This window comes from Pagrus major, chromosome 15 (genome assembly GCF_040436345.1).
Source record: "Pagrus major chromosome 15, Pma_NU_1.0".
In the NCBI taxonomy this organism is placed as follows: domain Eukaryota; kingdom Metazoa; phylum Chordata; class Actinopteri; order Spariformes; family Sparidae; genus Pagrus; species Pagrus major.
In genome coordinates this window covers 7,894,550-7,917,396 of record NC_133229.1, presented here as the reverse complement: position 1 = coordinate 7,917,396, position 22,847 = coordinate 7,894,550, and the positions used below count along the sequence as shown (strand labels likewise).

The following is a 22,847-nucleotide window of genomic DNA, read 5'->3' as shown; positions in this document are numbered from 1 at the left end:
GGACTCTGTTATGTCTGTATAACCTTTGCACTGACACTTTGTGATGAATTATCCCCTCGGGGTGCAAAGCGCAAATACCTTCCCATCAATAATTCCCATCCAACCCTCCATCAGCCTGTGGCAGCCTCCAAATTTCTGCACTGTAGCACAGAACATGAACGAAAAAGTTGCTGTAAGCTCGCTGAAAGACAAACGACTCTCTTGACACTTTATGCATGGTCCCACACACAAATAGACAGTTGCTCAGCTTCAGGCGAGTCTCTCTAAGGATTCCCAATCAGGTAGCTGGTGCCTGAACCACAGTGAAGGTGACCTCTTGTCCTCCGATGGTTGACAGCAATGGGACTGATCTGTCCCCGTTCTATTAGGACTGATTATATCATTTAGATACAGATGGGTCGTTTAACCCAGCAGCTGTCCTCATCAGACACACCAGACTGAGCCCCCTGGTTAATGGCTCACGAGAAGCCATGAGGGGAGCAGAGGCTGGCAATGAAGAGGAAACACGCAAATGAAATACATGGGCACCAGGGTGGCGGAGTGGATGGAGGGGCCAACCTGTGAGCAAAAGGGCTCAGACCAATTTCCTGCCGAGGCTGTGCATGTGTGGTCCTTGTCGGCAGTATCCTGAACCCTGTCACGCTCACTGCAGCAGACAACGATAAGTTAAACTTAGCCTTACCAGCAGGGCGTATACCTCATTTTCGCCAGATTTATGCCAGATTGACAACTTTGCTGCAGAACAGACAGACATTATTGTCTGTGTCCACCATTTTTGTTCTGTTCATAGTAGAATTGTATATCCCTCGTTTTTTTTCGTCAACATTTTTTGAGCACGCTGTCATCTTGTTTGGATCAATTTTCTCGGAGTTGTCGAAGCACAAAACCGTTCGGGAGTTTTGTGTTAACGTGGGGTGGGAGTAGACACATCGTGACTAGCTTTGTCGATCTGTGTGGAAGTTGTATGTTTTGGTTAAGGCAGCTTGTGGAATGTGACGATTCAGGAACTGTTTAAAGTAAATGACAGAAGTAGATATTTCGGACAAAGTCAGCATGTATCCTTTTTTTTTTATCTATTCTTATTTATTTTGATGAGTTGATAGTGAGACGTGTGCATTAGAATTTAAAACAAAGGTAGAGAACTGAAAAGTTGCTTTTCCATACCCATAATACCACACAGTCGTGGAATATTTTAACCCACTTAGTCACACAGTGGTGATTGGTGGGTACAGAATCGGACTAACGTGTAGTCTTAAAGCTGAGTAGACAACTTTCCCCCATTGGTGTTTCCCTGCAGTATTACTGCTGGAGCTGCCAGAGCAAAGAAAGTGTTACCAACATGGCTACTGATAGCAGCCTGGCTTCTGTCCAAAACAAATAAACGTAGGAATCTCAATTTGACCTAGAAACCCTAATGTCAGTGCTCTGAAAAGGCAAAGTTTGCATGTTTTGTTACTCACTTATTTAATAGAAAGAATGCTGGTTTTGAACCATCTGGGCTCACCTATCAACAGGTTGAACAAATTTTGACACAACATCAGTGTTCTCCATCAAGTGAATTCCCGTCTGTTCACTCTTGTTTTACCTCGGTGTCTATCACTCTCCCTCTTCGCCTTCTTTGCCTCCTCCATCAGCGAGCCGTCTTTTTCATTTGCAGTGTTGAGTTTCCACAGTTATTCCAGTCGTTCCAACGTTACCTGGGGATATCGAGCAGGTAAAACAATGGCTCTTCCTGTTTTGGCTGTGCAATGGCAGACTGAATAGCATAGTTAAAGCAAGGTTCATAGGGAACCAGTCTATATGCAAATGATAAGAATGATAAGTAAAGGCAAAAAAGTTGTCTATTGCAAGTTTAAATAGGGCTGCAACAAAGTAAATCTTTCTTTTTTGATATATTTAGTGTAATATCTTGATTGAGCAAGCACAATGAAAAAGTAGCCATCATGATTTTAAGTCCAAAGGGAGTTGTTTATAGCTATCATTCTGTCTGGATTAGTATGATGTAAAACACAGTAAAGCAAGCATCTCCATGCATTTAAGAGCCACAAACCACCACGTTTAGTATCCTCACATAAAGTTTCTTTTCACTATTACAGTATATTTCTTTTCCTTTTTCTTCTTACAAACCATCTGGTGCATATGGTTTATAAAACCACTACAAGCTGTGTATCAGATACATTCTAAAACAACAAGCAGCAAACAGCAGTGAGTCAGAGCAGGCCAGGTAAGATGTTTTTAGAGGAGCAATTATGTCATACAGAAATAAATGTTGCCCTCCATACAGTCATCCACCCACAAGTTGGATGCTGCTGTGTGCTGTTTCCATGAATGTTTCATATTTAGAATACATAATCAAGGTAGGTAGACAGAGGATGCTCTTAAATTGCAGGCTGGCTTCACAGAAAAAGTGAGCAGGGGAGACAAAGAGGGACAGTGAACAAGAAGTGGTCCAATGTTGTTCTGGCATTAATAATGTTCCCATCATTACCACAGGACTCTTCACTGCAGCTTCATGGAGGCTAATGAAGTGTAATTCACAAAACTGCTCTCAGAATGAAGAGAGGGGAGAGTAATGGAGTGTTTGAGTCAGCATCACTGACACTAGTTTTAGGTCAGAGAGTGGGGTGCTGGTAAACTGGGTTACCTCAAAGAGGTCTGATTTAATCGGTGCAAAGTCGAACTGTGTTTTAAGTGTTACAGCTGCATATTTCATGCACAGAATGGACCTGCTGTGTTTCTGTTTCTCCTCCTTTATCTCGAGCTCTTCTCCCCAGTGACACCTCCACTCTGCAGCATGTAGCTCACATGCTCCTTAATAAAAAGGCTCCTCGCTGAGCCTGTGGGAGACACACATGAGCATGGTACATGGATAAGACACACACACTGGTATTGAACCGGTGTGCTTGTGGTCCGGGCGGGGGTGGGATAAATGCTCTCTTCTCTTGCAGAGAGAGGACAGACTCTGAAAATGGAATCGTAGATTTTCTCTCCTCCTCCTCCTCCACACAGGCAGCCGAGCTCAGAGGGGCTCCGTCTCTCAGCGGCTCTCTGATCTTCGAGTCACAAAGCACCTGCTGCCTGCCTTCAGACAGGCAGGGGGCGAGAGAGACGAGGGTGGGGGGGGGGACAGCAGTCAAGCCGCCAAGAGGTTGGGTGTGACAGCGAGAGGAAGAGAGACACCGGCTTCAGAGGAAAATACACGAGTGCCCCTGTGTTCGACGATACCATGTAAAACAGGAGTTGAGCAAGACGCAGAAAAAAGGCGAGGTGATGGCACGAGTTCACGTCGAGACAGGCACGTAACGAGTATCAGAAACCTTTTCGTCACTTGCAGAGTGCTTGATGCCTTCAAGGAGGCGCGTGTAGCAGCGTGTCAGCTGGTGATCCAAGGTTAGGCTTGGCTGACTCTGCCGCCGGTTGGTGCTTGACAACAAAAAACAATGTGAAAGTCACAGAATCTCCCTTGTGGGTTATTTGTAGACCTCGTGGCCCAGTCATCCATTCCTCTTGCTCTTTATTTGTCAGTCTTGTCTCCCCTGGGTGCTGTCCCCTTACCTTCTTCATCTACCCATGCAGTAGCAGCTTCATCTAGCAGCTTCAGAATACGTGAGGAGCTTCCACAGGGGATCAAATCTGACAACAGTAGAGAGGAGTGTGTGTGTGTGTGTGTGTGTGTGTATAGTGTAGGATTGAGTCTAATATTTATTGGTTCATTCTGCTTAGTCAAATACTAATTACGACAAGTACGACAAGTTCTCTGTATTTCATTTGCAGTATCTTCTTACTCTTCTTCCTGTAATTCTGGCTAGTAGATGAACTTAAAACTTTCACAACCTTCCTGCTTCGTCCAACCATCACAACTCTAAACTGATACAGATCGACAGATCACTCTGATGCCCAGGGCAAAGAGAAAATAAGAAATCTGAAAGTACAGGGCGATAAAGACCAGTAAATATCTCTGTTTTTACCACCCAACTCCTCATGGTTCAATTACACTGTTGCTATATTTTCTGTGAGCGAGATAATTAACTGTAAATAAAAGCAGTCAGCAGTAAACCGGTGCTAGACATTAATCTGAGGAGAGTCGGCACAAATAAACGCTTTGATTTGTCTGAAGTTATTACAAGCTCAAACATTAATTTGGAGCTGGTGCCGACCTTTCAAACATCCGACTCATTCAGAGTGGAGGTATGTATAATGTATAGTATTAGAATGTATAATTTCCTGTGCATTTCACTCCTTTTTTAATAATCTCGTTTGCCTGCAGGGCATTACAAGTCCAAAGGAAAAATGAAATGTAGAGAGAAATGATATATGTCTTTCTGTGAGAGACAATTATGTTTTTATGCCTGATTTTTCAGAGCTACAGTAGTTGTGGTTTTGCTGGTCTGGATCTGCCCTCTGCTGGTCTACACTGTTTGGTACAGCCAGTTATTTTAAAGCCGGTGGTAACAGCAGTGTACGCCACACTGTGTATTTTGAAATGAAGTGCCTCTATGATTTAAAGTATGTGTATAGATATTGTAGATGTAGCCAAAACTGAGCAGCAACAACAAGCAAATCCAAGGGAAGTTTCCCCACTGGAGTTCTGAGACCGAACCAGGAGATATCAGTGCTGTTTCAGATCTGTGCGCAGTGCTTGTCCCCTAGTTGTCTAGTTGTTGTTTCTAACTCTTAAGAGCCCTCTTCTTGTTAAGAAGGTTGTCCACTGGTTAGAATGGGGATGGAGGGATAATGTAAGGTTTGTACCTTACATACACATATTTGCTGACATACTCACACGCACACATAATTATTTTACAATCCGTGTTGACTTATCCCAAGAACAGCTTTTAATGAATATTCATTAGCGTTCAGATTTAATGGCTCTACAGTATAGCCCTATTTCTCTGCCAAGCATGCATCATTAGTTACTTATAGTGTTTTACTTCCTTTATTTTCCCTCCTACTCACTGGATTTCAGAAAAGTCAGAAGTGTATGTGTGTATGTGTGCATTTGTGAAGTTTCTTCCCTCCCATGCCTTCTCTTTATCCATCTGTTCGCCCTCAGGACAGAGTAACTGCTCCTGGAGTTGTGGCTGTGCAGGTTTTTGCCTGCAGATGGCAGCAGTGTCATAGAGGTCATTTTCTGGTGTTTGGTATCTGCACCACTGGACAGCCAAAGGCTACAGTGCTGTGTTTGGTAAAAATAAAAACAGCGTCTCATTTAAAATCTGACAGTGTTCAGTGCTGCTGCTGAATATCAACCAGGCACAGATATAAGAGATGTGCTCTTATGTTCTTATCTCTTATGTCTTACATCCTTTCAACTTGTAGTTGTTGTTTAAACCTTGCGGGTATCAGGCAACTACTCCAAAATATCATCCTTAAGTGACAGAGGAGATGCTTGATTATGATGTTATGGTATTTAATTGTCAGATTGTTATCAGATACCAATCAGCTAATGTGTAAAATGCTAGAAAGTCTTAAAATACATGGCACATATGTTAATCAAATTAAATGATAATAATTAGCTTAGCGTCAACAGAGTCTCAACAAACTATACGGTTGATCAAAGCCCTAAAGAATGTTAATGGACTACTATTAAAGGAGCACTGTGTCGTTTTTCATTGACTGATTTAAAGAAATGCTTAAAGAAACTAAATAAACAATCTCTCTTTGTTTTCATGACTGAATAAACAAATTCACCTTAAAGTACAACAAAACTTCATACTGTTTTACTTTGTTTATATGTGGCGGACCCTGCCACCTTTCTAACTTTAAACAATGTTCTGGGGACCTTATTTTCCTCTGAGAACAGTTTGTTTATTCAGTTATGGAAAAGATAAATATTTCTGAGTTTGCATTATTACCTCATTAATATTGTAAACACTAACATTTGTAAATTTCTCCAAAACGACACAGTGCCCCTTTGAACATTAAACTACTGCAAGCAAAGATTTAGATTTTTTGAATCACACATTTTTAAATCAGAGTTGCTCTAAATCTGTCTTCTACTAATAAACAACAAGAAAACAACAACCTTCTTGTAGCTTAGTGATACTTAAATCAAGCCTGTGTGATGTTTGAAGATTAGCAGAAGTAATTTCTTTGAGTAGATGGGACAATTTCACTTCTCTGCTGTGCCCACTTTCCCCTCAATCTGGCTCATCCTACCTGCTTGTACTTCACTATGGAGTGTCATCCTCCATTAACTCATGCTCGCAGCTGTGGAGAGCCCTCGCAGCACATTAAAGGGGAGGGTATAAATAAACAGGTAAATTGTAGGAACGCACTTGCCACTCTCCATGAGCAGAAACCGTCCGTCACCATGGATACGGATGATTGCCTCGCTCGTTCAGCTCTCTAGTCACCCTACATTATGGGCTGTAAATGCGTAACGTCCCCAAATCAATCTGCATGTCATGTTCATTCTTAATTGAATGATGGGAATGATGGATGTGAAACAAATTAAATGTATTAAGTTTGTGACTAAGTGATATTGTGTGAAAGGGCAGTGTTTATGTGCATGACCAAAACAATGTGAGATGGTACTTCATATAGAAAAGTGTACATGATGGAGTTATATTTGCTATGATGTCATTTTGATTGTAATTTTCTGAACTTACCAGGCTGTTCTACTTACATATCCTCATTACTTATGACTATTTATCCAAAATCTCATTAAATCGTTAATATTTTTTGGAAGTACAAATAGTCATCCTGACAATATTGTTGCAATATCGATATCAAGGTGTCAAAAATATTGTGATACTTGATTTTGTTGCCGAGTCCTAACATTTATGAAGTGCTTTTGAGTCAGTTTTAAAATACTGATGTTTACATGGTGTGCCGCGATGGTGTATCAGATATTGCTGTGTTTGTGTAGTTCATCAGAATTTATGTTGTTCCAAGACCATCATTTCAGTTTTTTTAATAAAGGCAACGCAAAACTAGAAAGACAACAAGCTGTTGTGCCTAAGTGGGTTAAGTATAGGACTATCACCAGGGACACCAGAGTTCATTTCCTGTTTGGAAGATATTAACTTATTATTTTTACACTAATTATTTTCAATCTCTTTTTAGTTTTCTCTCGCTGTTTTAGGCAAACAGTGATTTTAATTACTGGTTTTGGACAAAATACACTCTTTCACAATGTTAACAATGTGTTTGAAATCATTTCTTTTCCCACGAGAGTATTTTTTCTGTCTTTTTCACAGAGTCACAAAGCTGTGACATTATAAATATGTGATTGGTCACGTTAAATGATGGTTCTGGAGCAACATTGATTATGATGCTCAGGAACAACACCAACACGAAGATATCACATTGTGCGTATTGTGATATCACCTAAATATATTGCAATATCATCTAAGGCCATATGGTCCTAATATGTTGTTTGCTTTGGTATCCACCATCCGTGCTTATGCTGAGGTTCAGAAAAGAATAATTATGTCATGTTCGTATAATAAGCGTAAGAACTAGGCTCTTGCACTCTTTGCTGGAGTGGGGCAGTCTGGGTATCACTTTTAAGTGAGTTTTATAATGTCTCATGATAACCAGGTGAAATGTGATTACCTGGTAAAGGCCACAAAGTGAATGTGGTTAAAGGTCCAGTGTGTTTGGATTTAGTGGCATCTAGCAGTGAGGTTGCAGAGGTTGTAACCCACTGAACAGCCCTCATCTTACATTCCACTGTGGTGGCTGCTAAAAATGTGAAAAACACAAAAGACTGTTGCTCGAACTAGTGTTTGGTTTGTCTGTTCTGGGCCACTGTAGAAACATGGAGGTGCAACATGGTGAACTCCCTCTATAGAGGGAAAAACAAGATTTCTTATTTTCAGGAGATTGTACACTAATGAAAATGCAATTATGAATATTATGTAATATTCTGCCACTCAATCCTATGCACTGGACCTTTAACTGTAGCTGCAGATGCTTTTAGTTTGGTCTCAGTAGATGATGATTTGTTATTGGGTATTTGTATTCAGAAACTTACAGCTGGGTTTCAAAAAAATTTAATTTACATGTACCTACATCAACATAGGAGCTTTGTAACACACCACACAAGGCATTTCAATGACAATGTGAATATGGTTGAGGTTAGCTTAGGTCAATATCTTTATACTCCACTTCAGGTCCAACAGGCTAGTTTGTTACAGACTTTAAAAAAAGGCCAAACCCAACATGGAAATGTGCAGAACGAGCAGAAATAGAGACGTTGCTGTGGCCAGAATCTTTGTCTCAGCCCTGTGAACTTTCTTAATCTCTGTTTGTATTTAAGGCTGAACTGCACATCCCTGAAGACGAGTGCTTCCACCTGTGCCTCTTCCTTGCTCCTCCCTCTTCTCCCCTCCTTCCCTCCACAGTCACATGTTCTCAGTGAATAGAGTGTTGAGTGGGTTTCACCAGCTGGTGCCTTTGCCTGCCACATAAATAGTGTTAAAAACAAATGTGCGTGCGTGCATGCGTGTGTGTGTATGTGTGTGTGTGTGTGTGTGTGTGCATGTGCCTTTGCCAGATACTTGAGTGGAGTGTCGGTGTCACATCTGCCCTCCAACATTCCTGTGTGCCTTTGTGCTCATATGGCAGCCTACACAGAGTACTGCACCCATTCCAAATCTGCTAAATCATTATGTTGTCCCTCGCAACACCACACACACACACACACACACACACACACACACACACACACACACACACACACACACACACACACAAACACTATCTTTCATAACATTTTCTCATTCAGTACAAACCTTAATATACTACTCGAGGTTTGAATTGAGTCTGGAAACAGGATAACAACACAGGAGGGAAGCAGGTGAGGTCAGTGAGGCAGTCAGCTTGATTTATCTTCCTGTTGACCTGCCAAAAGAGCCCCAGATTTCAAGGCTACGTGATGATGTTTCTGACTGTGACTTCATGGTCGGGGCAGGTCTAAGGCCTCCGGGGTCTCCATCTTAATGATGGATCCAGTCACTCAGGCAGCCTGCAGATATGGAGCTTCACCGTCAGGTCAATGGTGCAGCAAGTCTGCCTGCTACTTAACTCATCTTTCCTCTTGTCTGTTTGACCTCTCACTGTGTGCCAGCGTGTTCCTCCTTCCTTCCTTCCTTTTTTCCTTCCTTCCTTCCGTCTTGTCAATTTTTATGTGTTTTGATCTCTTCCCTGACATTTTAAAACTGCCACTATTTTTACTCCTTGCATGAAAACAATTAAGAGCTGCTTGCGTTTGATTGAAGTCTCAATTAATACATCAGTACTAAATACAAAAGGTTTTGTCAGTGGATAATTGGTGCTAAAAGGGCCCGCCATGTGAGGTGTTGTGTTCTTTGTTTGTGTTGTGTTTCTTGGTAATAGTCGCTAATGGACTGCAGCCTGGATTTGGCTCCGCTAGGTTCACACCCTGGACATCTTGGTGGTGGTGGTGACTCAGACTCCTGGATGGAAAAAAAAACACACACGGACAAACACACATACACACATGTACATACTCTGAGAACAGGCGGCTGAGTGTTGGCACAAATCCCTGGATGGTGTCACCGTGTTTAAAACAACAACACACGCAGATCCCTCGATCTGGAGCAGCCACACCCATCTCTCTAAATCTAATCACCTCCCTCATTGAAAATCCTCATCATCATAACAGAAAGCTAACTGTGACATTGTGTAATTTATTTTACCACTGCTTCTCACTTGTCTGTCTTGGTTCCACTGATAGGCAGCTCAAGCTTCACTACATCCTCCGTGAACCTGTCATATACCTGCAGTGGATCTGACATGCTCTACCCACAGTGCAGTAGCAGGAGGTAAAAGAGTTTGAAGTTGACTTTGCAAAGATTTTCTGGTAGGGAGACAGGAAAACCAAGAGCTAACATTCAGGAAGAAGGCAAAAATACTTCTGTCTTCGAGTCAGATTCAAGCTCAGAAAGAAAATGATATTGTTTCTTGTTTTTTAACAAAGTTTTCTCTGCAAAAAGAAACTGCAAAAGGAAACACGGCAACATCATTTTTTCTTTAAAATCGCAGTGATCTGGCAAACCCAACATCTGGCATCAGCCGTCAACATCTGTCATAGTATGGTACATTGGCAGAGTAAACACCCACTGTCTATATTCCCCAACTTGTCGGTCCATTCACCAGCTGTCCCGCTTCGTCACACAGCTCTGCTCGGATGCCAAAATTAGGAGGTGATCAGACACTTTTAGATTTGAGGATGGTGTATGAGCAGTATACATAAAGTGTGATTAAAAACTGTGTTGCAGATTTTCAGCACACAGGAACGATAACGGTGTCACAGCATGACAGTTTTGGGCTGTTAATAAGAGCTCAAAGACATGCTGGAGTTTGTTTTTACCCTGTCATACTGATTCAAGATCAGTTTGTTATTGCATGCTCAGAGTGAGAGATTAAAAGTGTTCATGATCTCCAGTACCTCTGACTGAATCTTCAGCACTCACTCTGCCTTGCACTTAGATCCTGGATTCCTTTCTGTTCCTTTCTGTTTTCATCTTTCTCGGTTTTTGTTTTTTTTATTTAAATATTTGATTTGTGTTTTGATGTTTTATTCTGTTTTTGTTTCCTACTCTCTGTATGGTCTGATTCAAAGGAAGCAGGCTGGGTATAATTCAGCCACTGGCCAACTATTTCAGCTGGAATTCTGCTCCCCTTACGCTATCTGCGTGTTACTGTTTAAAGTGTCCAACGTAAAACAACAACCACTTCCGAGCTGGTAACTTGCACACTGATAACGGCAAGCTTTGGCGAAGACTTGGGTCGTGTAATGAGGCAGGCCTGCTGTTTGTTTTTTGCAGTGAAGTAGCCATTTTGATTTAATCTTAATTTTAATTTTCGGGCTCGCCACCCCACCTTCAAATGTTCCATTAAGACCTTATTGGATAGTCTTAACTGCTTGATTGGGGTTCGGTGGTTGGTTAGATGCAGAGCCCTTCAGTTGAGAGAGTAGTGACAATGGAAGTTCACAATGTCGATCGTCACATGATTCACGGAGACTTCTGATGGTTCCAGGAAGTTCTGAGCTGGCAATTTAAATGCAAGAATACACAGAGACAAAAGTAGGATGTTTGGCAGTTCGTAGTTAATACATGATTTATTGATTCATTCACAGAACTGGGCTGCTAGTATTTGCAGCTTATTTCTGGGAACTATTGAGAGGATCCGTGATTCGTAAACGGAGATGACGCAACTCTCTCAACTCAAGGGGCCAGAGTCAATCGGAGGCCGTGGCAGAGAGGAGGTGGTTCTTCGCTTAACACTGGTGGGGAATAAAAAGAAGTCATTCCGGGCGCAGTGTTTATCCTCAACCAGTCATAGCGAACAACATTTGTGGCGTCAATCCCGAGATGGTTATTGTTAGGGTAGGGGGTAGAGGTGGCTCTAAAAGGGTTTGCTTGCTGATTCCGTCGCCATCCTAGAAAAAAATATTGTGTCCTGGGCTTCACGCTGCCCAAGAGGATTGATTTGAAGAGATACAAACAAGCCAGTGTTTTCCCCCAATACCAGGATGATAATGGATTCAGCCAGACCTTTCTCAAGTGCTGACACACTAAAACAAAGTGTGGAGATCTGGCTCACAATGAGAGACTACTGTCTGTATGCATTATGCAGTGCATTAGAATTGCCTTATGTACTGTACTTGATTTAAATTTACACATATAAATATTGATTAGCCTGTTTTTTCTTCCGCTCCATCTTCTGAGAACAAAGCTATCTTTATTAAACTTTAACCTCTCACCATCAGATCATACACCCTGATCTCTTGTGTGTGTGTGCGTACATGTGCGTCTGTGTGTTTGGCGGGAGATGGTGTGTTGTTACAGCCACCGCTGCAAGTCTGTAATCCTTCATGCTACACTGATCTCTCAATCTGTCGCTTCAGTTCTTCTTCTTCAGCTCTTACCTCTCAGTGCATGTGTGTGTGTTCTCTTCCTTAAGCTACAATGAGCCTCAAACTCTATTATTCATAGGCCTAGGGAGAGGAGCAGCGTGCAAGAAAGTGTGCTTTTTGTGTGTGAGAGGGAAAATAAACTGTGTTGATTATAAGTTTGTTTGCTTCACGCATATTTCCTCACAAAAACCTTCCTGCTGAAGCATAATTGAAAGACATGATTGTTTATTTGTTGTCTGTAATCCTGTTGATGATCATCTACCTCAGATTATTTTACACACACTACAGATTATCCTTCTTACTTTTACAAGAACATAACAGTTTAGATGAATTCGTTCGGCTATAAATGTCCTTAATACTTAAATATATAAAATTAAAATATAAATATAGAATTTCTTGTATTGTGGCCTCTTCTTCACCAGGGGGCATTCCTGACTGTTGGGTGAAGCGTTGTGGATTACCTCATATTTCATAACCTGTTGTCAGAGGTAGACATACAGTGTACTGGCAGGATGATGAAGGCAGCAGCTGCAGGGAGAGGACAAGTTCACCTGACTGCTGTCTTCTCCACTTGCCCACCAACGGCAACACAAATACCTTGAGGTTCTGTGCTGCAGATAGTCCATTTCATTCTCAGCTGCATGGCAACTGGTGTCTTTCCTCAAACTATAGAAATAACGATGCAAACAGACTTGAGACAACCTAATGTTGGGCAGAAAATCAATATTATCATTTACTGATCAAATTAGGTGAAATAGTATCCTGATCATATCATCACATTGTGCCATTGATTTACAAATTTCTGAGCATATTTAGTCATTTGGATCGATGAAATTTGTCTGAAAACAATGTCGTTTTGTTTTACATCTTTTACATAAAGAGTTTTGTATGATGTAATGTAGAGTAGTAGAATTCAAAGTGCTGTATCGTAGGCAACTGGACTTGTTTCAGTTTCTTGAAGATGTTTCACCTCTCATCCAAGAGACTTCTTCAGTTCTAACTAACTGGATGGGAGTTTGCAGGCTTTTAAACTCTGTGTGGGAGTGTCTGGGGAGGGACAGACATCTTAACAACCATTCACACCTGAGCTCACCTAGCCCTAGCAACCCACATGAAGGCCAGTTGTCACAAGAGGCCCTAACGACTGTGAAACTCAGAGCTCACACCTGTCCTTAACGAGCCTGTAAGGACACTCCCACACAGAGTTTAAAAGCCAGCCAACTCCTCCGGTTAGTTAGATACATAGGATACCGCATAGGATGTTGTAGTAATAATTGTACTAGTACTAATTTGACATGTGAAAACTTCACACACACACTAGTGGTACATGCATGGATCCTACAGTTAAAATCTGGATACAGTTTTGGAGGCGGAGTCCCGTTCATTCCTATGAAAGCTGATCTGTGGCGCATGAAGCCAGAAATGCTTGACTTCCCGGCTATAGAAATACCCGGATCTTCTGCGTTGTGTGGCCTGTAGAGCGTGCGCACCAAAGACTTCCGCTGACTGAGCTGACTAACTTCTGGGTAAGTGCCTGGCTAACTTGAATAGAGATAAAATACTTTAATCGTGCGGCTCTTCGAGACTTTCCAGAGTCCACCGTTTTATAAAAGCTTCTTTCACAATGTAAGCTTATTGAAAAAAAGGATTTTTTGGCTCCAGTGCATCACGTGGTGTTGCGATTGCAGGGTTTGGTCATTGGCTTCAAAGCCTGCCGCTCTTCCTCGGGGCTTGGGTACATCTAGTAGGCACTACAGCGAGTACTCGGCTGAAACGAGTATCCAGTACAGATAGTCCAGTGCACTTACTCATCCTTACAATTAATCAATTAGTTAATCGAAAGAAAAGTAATTGCCAACAATTTGTAATAATCAAGTAATTGTCTCATTTTTCAAGCAGAAACATCAAACCTGTGCTGGTTCCAGCTTTTAAATTAAAGGATTTGTTGCTTTTCTTTGTCATTTATGAAAGTTAATGAAGAGTGTTTGGGTATAAGCCATTGGAAATTGTGATGAGCATTTTTCACATTTTTTTTTACAGTTTACAGACTAAACCGGGGGGGGGGGGGGGGGGGGGGGGGCTGCCCTGCATGTTTCAGATGTTTCCCTGCTTCAACACACCTGATTCAACCGAATGGGTCGGTATCGGGCTTAATATCACAGCGCTTTATGACGAGCTGATCATTTGAATCAGGCGTGCAGGGAAACATCTAATAATAAAATAATCAATAAAATAATACTTAGTTGCAGCCCTTGCACCATAAGTACTGCCTGCAAAAGCCAGGAGTCAAAGTAAATACTGTGCAATCTTTAATACGGGGTCAGTGAAGTCTCTGCCATCTGCTCTTCCACATGCTCTTAAGTCTCCTTTGCTCGGAATCCAACAATCAACTATCAGATCCTTCTATGCGACTTGGTTATGTCAGCTCTCTTTGCTCTGTCTGGCAGCCTTCGCATCGACTCCTAAGAGTCCAGAGGCGCTCGCTGTCAAACACTCACCTGTACCCTGACCCCTCTCTGTGACTTTTAATTGAGAACGAGAGTGCAGAACCTGTGGAAAAAGAACAAGCGTGTTTAGAGGAGGCATCTGCCTGACGTCTGATTGATTTTCTCTCTGACCTAAAGAGCAGACAGGTGTGTACGTGGATGTAAGTGTGTGTTTGTGTGTGTGTGTGCATCTGCCACTCAGCCAATGAGAAAAATCCATGGAGTCTGGGGTTGCTGTGGTAACGGTAATCACTTTTAATTCAGCATCAGGGAGAAGAGAGAGGGGATAAAGGTGGAGTGGTGGCAGTTTAGTAGGGTAATGTGGGAGCTGCGGAGGTAAAAACAATCAAATGTGTCGACAGGGAAAACGAGGTGAGAGTGTCTCCTTGTTGAGCGGAGGCAGAGTGATGAGGATGAAGACTTTACATAAATACCTTTCTTTCTCAATGCCACGGGACTTAAAGGCTCCTCCTCTCTCTTCTCCTCCCTCTCTGCTGGCAGATACTAATCCCTTCATCAGCTGCTGGTGTTTGTCCAACCACCTCTTCCTCCCTACAAGCTTTTTCCCCTCATTTTAAATTTTACCTCACCGGAGAGAGGAGGGAAATCCATTAATTATGCATTCCCCTTTTTTGCCCCATCTCAACCTCCTGTCTGTCTCTTCGTGTACCTTCACTTTCTTGCTCCTTCCCTGCGCCTCCTCTCCATCCTTTTTCCTCTCTGCGTTATGAATACCATTAATGAGGGAGCCGGAGACAGACAGACAGACAGAGAAGGACGGTGTGTGATGCTAATTAATGGGTTTGGTTTGTTTCCTCTGTCACTTTACTCAACCTCCTGCTGGCTCATACACACACGGATGCACACACTCTCTCAGAAGCTGTCGTGAGTGGAGGGAAAATAGAAAAACCAACGCTAAGATGTGTGGAGCGGGAGAAAAACCACCACCTGCCACTCAAGCCAGCCTCCTCGTAGTATACTGCTCACACACACACATATATACACACACGCATGTGCACTCTCACATGTACGCCGGTCCGTAATTTTTTCCGCCACACTCCGCTCCCAGCCAATGAGTGGGCTTCTCAGAACGTGAGGGGGAGGTGGCAGAGCGCTGCCGGCTGATTGACAGCCAGCGCCCTACAGGTGGAGGGAAGAGCGGAGAGACGGAGAGAGAGAGGAGGGGGGAGGACGACAGAGTGAGGCAAAAGGAGAAAGGGGTGAGTGAGGAGGAGAAGAGAGGCAGCGGCAATTAGACTTACACACACACACACACTGGTTCCTCCCCTCCTTCCTACCTTGAGAGCCCGCTTCCCCCGGCAGACTAGCCGACTTACAGCACCATCACTGTCCTCACCTCCACCTCCAGCACAGCTGCACCAAGATGAGCCAGTGCAGGAAAAGGTGCAAGAGGCAGCTCACCAAGGTGGCTCGCTATTTCTACCACTTCCTCATGGGAACGCTCACCCAAGGTAGGCACCCGAAAACTTCCACTTCAGCACCGGGAGGTTTGCTGAAGTGGATCTCCAGTGGAGTTTGTGGTGTGTTTCCTCAAAGAGGAGTTTCTGATCTTTTGTTGATGGTTGGTCCATCTTTCAGTGTCCTGTGTTTGTGGCTAAGTTTGTTTTCTACCTGAGTGACGGCAGAGCAGATGCACTCCTGGATTGCTTAGATCTGAAACAAGCCTATCTTTTTCAAAGAGCGTGAGTGGAGTTGAAGGTTTTGCGTGTGTGTGTGTGTGGATACAATACAGCTGATGGCTCCGTTTCATCCCCAGACATCAAAAAGCTTAAAGATTCCAGTCATTATTCTCTGCATAATGTATGTTCACATCTACTGTATTAGTATGCATATACAGTACGCTCGGGGGCATATGATTTTTCCACTTTTCTCAATGATCAGTATTCACAGTGAGAATAGAGCTGTTGGGGCTGAATGAACTCACTCTTTCCCCTCTTTCTATCTGCCTTTTGATTCCCTCCTTCTCCTCCTCCTCCTCCTCTTCCTCACCTCTCAGCTCCGTCCTCCTCTCTCTTTACCAGTCAAACCGATTGCCCTCTGGAAGCATGTGGCATTCCACCTCCATTGAGAATCTCTCAGTGGGAGAAAGGCACACACAGCCTTTTATCCAGCCCTTCAGCTTCTCAGCTCCCAGTATGACATCAACTCAGCCCATCCTCCTCCCTATAGCTCTCCCTGTACACTTACACACAACTTTATTATGCTAATCTGTGCAGATTAGAAATAAAGTTGTATGAGCTCCATCAAAAACTCTTCTGTCGATACTTAGAAGGTCTTATTTCCTTTATGTTCTCTCACTCTTTGTGCTCCTGAGCTTAGTGCTGGCTGAATAAAGTGTCCTTTGCCAGAAACACCCTCTATAGTTGCCTATTGACAGCCTGCTGCTAAGCCTTACACCCATTTTTCTCTATTTTTTTGTCGTGAGTGATATTGAGCAGCAGCAGCAGCAGCACACATTGCCCTGGGGAAGACACAACAAAGTAGGGTGTTTCTATTGAATCGCAGCAGTTGATCCTAGAAGGTGGAGATAAAGCAGTGTTAAGATGACCTTGTCAATAGAGCAGCGTGTGAATGCTAATTTGACATCCTCGCCGCTCATCTCCACCTCAGCTCTCCTCCTCGTTATCTCTGTCTTTGACATCTGCAGAGCTTCGCGTTCATGCTTGGAAGGCACGATTGGGCGTGTGTGGAGAGGTGTGCACACACATACACACACACACACACACACACACACTTTATAACACATGTATAAACATTGTGTCATGGCCAAAACAATAACATTGGGTATGATACCCAATTCAGTCATTTAGAAAAGAAACACTTACCAATATTTGTGTTTATAAATATTTATCTTTGGGCATCAGAGTGATGTATTAGATCTGTACCTCCGCTGAGGAGGGTTAGGGTTAGGTTAGGTTGGTATGTTGGTTTGTCAGCAGGATTACACAAAAACTACTGTACAGATTTCCACGTAACTTCGATAGAGAATGGATCTCGGCCCAGAATAGACCCTGTTAACTTTTGATACAGATCCTAATAAAAGCCTTGATCCAGGAATTTTTTTCTCACTTTCTTTAACATGTAGAGATAAGGCGTTTTTTCAGACATTTTTCTTGATTTCTCAGGCGACGATGCATGGATCTTGATGAAAAGATTCAAGATTCAAGATTCAAGATTAACTTTATTGTCCCACAATGTGGGAAATTTGTTCTGGGCCATTCGCCCAGATCTGGTGTGTTTAGGCGGCTGGTATCTACGAGTGAGTACAGTTTGATTCGGATTCAAATAAAAGTTCAAGACCTGGTGGATTTGAATATGTTTTATTTGATATTGGATTAGGCTTGATTGAATTAAAAAGGGGCTGTTGAGCCTTGGTGGAGATGAGTGCCATACTAGTTTTAATATTTTTCTCTAAGGAAGAAAAATATGCGACCAATTACCACATTAACAGTAAAATGTCAGTATTAAAGTGTTTAAAACTCCAACAAACAACTTTGGTTTCAACAGTGAAACCCAGAAATACATTTCTACTTTATATTGCAATTACTCATTAAGTAATCTCTAAGACCCAATGTGCTTGGTGCCACAGGCAGGGTCTAGAAGTTGAAAAGCACTGACAAACGGACTATCACATTGTTGTTTTTTATGTTTTCATGGGATTTGTTGACAATAAGAAAAATACAGAATAATCCCAGCTTCATCCTTTTATGCAAAGGCAATTAAAGCCCTATGTAAGACAATCCAAAATCCAGCTGAATTGACTTTGATTGTACTAATTTGCTAATTTGGGCACATTAAAATGTATGAAAGAGTTGGAATAATTGTAATAATTGATGTTCCGGACATCTGTTGGCTGCATACCCACACACAAACACCAGTGAATACCCACACATGCACACAGAAACAGACACACACACACACGTCTACAAAGTCAGACGAGGAAACGGAAACATTACAGTAGTAAATCATGCAGTTTGACATTTTGCTTGCAAAACAAATTCACTCACTGTTCACAGAACTAACTAGCTACAGCGTCTCAAAGCCCCATCACCAGCTCCCATCCATGAAGTATTTATTAAAAACATTGCATGTGTATGCGTGTGTGTGTGTGCACATACACATCCTTAAGTTTACTCAGAATGGAGTTACCATGACTACTGGCTCCTGCGTGTCTGTTCCAATGGGAGAGAGAGAGAGAGGGAGAAAGAGAGAGACGCCTGCTTCAGCGCGATGGGAGCCAGTGAGGGCTGAACTGTATAATGGCCGGGCTACATAGGGATTTCATCAAGGCCATTCACAGTTTGGTATTTGGGTATTGTGGCATTTTTGGCTGAGGCAAGGTGCTGAGGGACGTGCCATTTAACTCAGGCATGAAGTGACAGAATTAACTGCGTGCGGTCATTTAACCTATGCAAAAAAAAGGACCGATGACATTAAGCAAGCCCCGGGTTGACTGGTGTTTTTATTCCACCTCATTGGATGAAGTCAGTAGAAAATCTTTGGAATTTTTTTTCTTGATGTTATTCCCCCACTGAGCGTTTATACCACACAGTGTGTTTGTGTGTATAATTATTTCCATCAATTTTAACTATAATCACAACCCCCTGCAAATCCCACCATAGACCTACACATCGGCTAGGAGCCTGACTGTGTCTGGTTATAGCTCATTGTGTGCGTGCGTGTGCATTACTGATGACAGTCATTTGTAGTCACCCTCCTTCTTGCCCCTACTTTGCCCACTAATTAGTTTGTTTCATTAGCCTCTGTAGGGGAAACAAGGCCATGCTGCTGCTGTGTGTATGTGTGTGTCCTCTTCTCCTTCCCTGCCCTAGAGCTTTGTTTGTATCCATTTACCCAATAGTGGGACTGGCTCTCTTTCGTGCAATTAAGATGTATTAAATACTGCTCAAGTTGTTTGTCCGCCCAAGCACGCACAAACACATACATTAAGTATACTAGTTCACATACACCAACTGCACACACACATCTTCGCTGTGTTGCATGACACTATCTTAGTCTGTACATGTTGTGGCCTTTGCTGCGTACATTCTCTGTGAGGCCTATCGATCTGTCCTCTGTCCGTGCTCTTATCTAGTACAAACAGTCCGAGCAGACAGCACAGGTTCCTCCTTCTGTCTGTACCCTCCTCCTACAGCGCCTCCTGTCCCTACCAGTGTCACATACTGTACCTCTGTTTTGTGTCATTGTAAGGTCTCGTACAATATGTAGAGGAGACTAGAAAGTAGCCGTCATTGGAGCTTGTCGTTTCACAATTTTGTGAAATGAGCAAAGGATGATAAAGATGTACATTGTTCCAGAGTAAGTTTAACAAAACTTACAGGAAAGATATGGAGCTTTTACCATTGGTACTATTGGCCATGCCAAGTCAAACCGTGCCACGCTGCTCTGCCTTTCTATTACCAGTGTAACCAAGCCGAGTTGAGCCAAGCTGTGCCAGTGATGGACCCTCTCCGGAGCGGCTCCAAAGCACACCTGCCCCACCTCCAATTGGGCTGCAGTGATGTCTCGTCAACCCATGACGACGCCCTTCTCCCCCTCAAACAAGCGTGTGTTGCAGTTGCGAGACTCATGTCCGTGCAGGAGACCAGAGAGGAAGACGTTTTTTAAAAGTTTTGTGAGACTCTCAGTACTTTTGTAGCTTCTGCATCTGTTTGGTTTGAAGTTTAGTTTCTCTGCTGCATCCATGTTTGTACTTTCAGACATCTGCTCTATTTTACTCATTTATCATGTTTGTTTCAGCTGTTTCAGGAGCTGTGTCAAGGTCCTGCTGGTGAAAAGCCAACAATTCACAATTAGGTCACTGGTGACCTGATGTGTTTTTCATTGAATTAGCAGAGCTTTGTTAGCACCCCATCTTTGATAATGCTCCAGGGAGGAAGACCAGCCACTCCTTTGACCACTAGTCAAGACAAGCGCAGGGCTGACGTGCCAAGTCAAACCGAGTCAAGCCGGGCCAGCGCAAGTGTATGAAAAAGGATTTCCAGGGGAGTGAAGGGGCTTAGACTGTCAGCTTACCTGTTACATCGCATGGCAAACAGATGAAATATATCCATTCTGTGATACTTTCACATAATTTGATCATTTGCCCAATTCACACATTGTCACATGTCTGTGTTGTGCTCTTGTCCCATCATTTAGTTCACTGACTGTATAAAATAATTCAGGTCTGAAAAGTGAAGACATTGCGGGATTATTTTAAACTGGCATTCTTTCTAATGGCCAACTCAACTGGTTTCAAAAATATGTCCGATTTTATGTAAGCTTATGAGAAAATGAGCCCACTTCTCACTTGATTTAGTCCATTAGTAAACTGTTTCCCAATGATAAGTCATTGCCATGGTGTGATCTAATCAGTGTCCTCCCCAGCTCAACCCTGTCTTCCAGATATTGTCACTTCTGGCTTCAGAAAGCCAAGATGGCGACGACTGTAATGCCAAACTCGAGGCTTCAAAACAGTAGTCCACAAACCAATGGGTGACTTCACTGCCTGTTTACAGATGGTTTGCACTAATACCACATAATCCCTCATGGTGGAGAAGCTGAATTTGTTTCCAAAACATTGGTCTGTGAAAAAGGCCTTTGGGTCTGTTTCTAGCATGCCTACATAAAATAGTTCCTCTTTTGTTTGTTATTTAAAACATGTCTACAGGCATACAATATTGACCACAGAATGCATTCTGCTTATGTTTTTGCTAAATAATAAATGACTGCTTCACAGTAATTTAACATGGACAAAGTGCAATTACTTTTTTTTTAATCACATTATTGAGCAACACTTTTTTGCCCCAACAACTTTACTTCACAAGAAGTGCACACAAACATGTTGTTTGGGTCTGTAAATTGCTTTAGCTTTTAGTTGACGTGTTGAATCAATATTTCATGTCTGATGATTAATGTCTTGCTGTGTAATGAGCAGCAATACATGCTGGTCATAATATACTATAATTAATGAAATAATAATGTGAATCTCTCCAGGTGAAACAGATCGTGTGTTCTTTCTTACAGAGAATCGCTTCCTGTGGCTTATAAAATGCACTCTCCACCACTGCACCTTCGTATTTTACTGCAGGAAACATTCACCTGCATTTCACAGTATACATATGAGCACCAAGAAATAGTCACATCCATTTCCTTCCTCAGAGTAAGAGTCATCTGTTAGGGGCTTTGACATTTTTCTAAATGAAACTGGGTGTTAGTCTTCCTCCAGAGGCCGTTAGAACGTCGTAGTTTCTAATTAATAATCTCTGATTACCTCCCTCTTGTGCTGTTTCACCTTTCTGTCACATGGGCATGTACGCCCCCACACCAGTGAGGGTGTTTTATACACATAAAATACACACATCGGCTCTGATTGACAGAAAAACACACACGCACATTTCCACAGACTGTTTTTCAGTTCTAGTACCTTGAAGCTGATTCTCTTTGCAGCACACTCGTGGCCATGACCAAAGAGATTTTGTTATCAACCTTTCATCTATGAATAAAATATGTTGGGTCCAAGCCTTGGCCCCAGCATAGAGATGCTGAGCTTTGTGTGTATTTGTCTGCATGAGATGAGAGTGCTGCCATCACTTTTTGTATTTTATTATGAAAACCTTCAGATGCGGTTATATGGTGTCGAGTCTGGGTGTTTAATGTGTACTAACCAACTCTATTGGGGTAACAAAGTGCTGCAGGGATGACATTTTTTGTTGAATTATTTTATTTTTTATTTTGTTGGCCCTGAAGTCAGCTTTGCCATGGTTCCCTCAACAAAAAGCCAAACAGAATTTTCCATCAGATGTTTTGATTCCTGCAGAAAATAAACCCTGTGACAAACAAAGGAAAGTTTAAAGGAGACATGTTATGCTCATTTTAAGGTTCATCATTTTATTTTGGGTTACCATGCTTTAGTGCTCAAAAAACACATCAGTTTTCTCATACTGTCCAGTGCTGCAGCACTTTATCCCCCCTCTGTCTGAAACACTCTGTTTTTAGCTCCTGTCTCTTTAAGGCTCCCCCTCCTGAATACCCAGTCTCCTCTGATTGGTCAGCTCACACATGCTTGACCCAGCACAGCTAACAACAACAGAGCAGCTGTGCAAAATCAATTCTTGCGTGTCAAACTCAAGCCGCTCAGCATTGAATATGCAAATGTGTGACATGGTGACAAAGTGTGATGTCACAAAGCTGTGGAATTTAAGGCAGGACTACTGATGAGGCGTTTCAGGAGCAGTGTTTTCTGAGAGAGGAGCTTCTGTTGGTGTGGACCTTTTTTTTTAACTTTCAAGATCTTTTACGTGCACAAGAACCTATAGACAGTGAAGGAAAGGACAGAAACAAAAAGCATCATAAGTCTTCTTCAAATTGGAATAGTTTTGCAAAGAGTAGATCTGTTCTCATTAAACATTAAACAACATTTAATGTCCCCAACAACCTTTGTGTAGTCT

The 22,847-nt window shown here is 42.4% G+C and overlaps 1 protein-coding gene across 6 annotated transcripts in view; it reads left to right on the top strand.

Annotated features, from left to right (window-relative positions):
* LOC141009439 (A-type potassium channel modulatory protein KCNIP2) overlaps nucleotides 1-22,847 on the top strand; it is a 102,904-nt gene that overhangs the window by 33,295 nt on the left and 46,762 nt on the right. For 2 of the 6 annotated variants that reach the window (XM_073482068.1, XM_073482065.1), the window contains exon 2: nucleotides 8,925-8,933. The exons of the other annotated variants lie outside the window; for them this stretch is intronic. In XM_073482068.1, coding sequence (XP_073338169.1) covers nucleotides 8,925-8,933 — 9 coding nt within the window. The remainder of the gene's footprint in view (nucleotides 1-8,924; nucleotides 8,934-22,847) is intronic. 6 annotated transcript variants of the gene reach the window in all.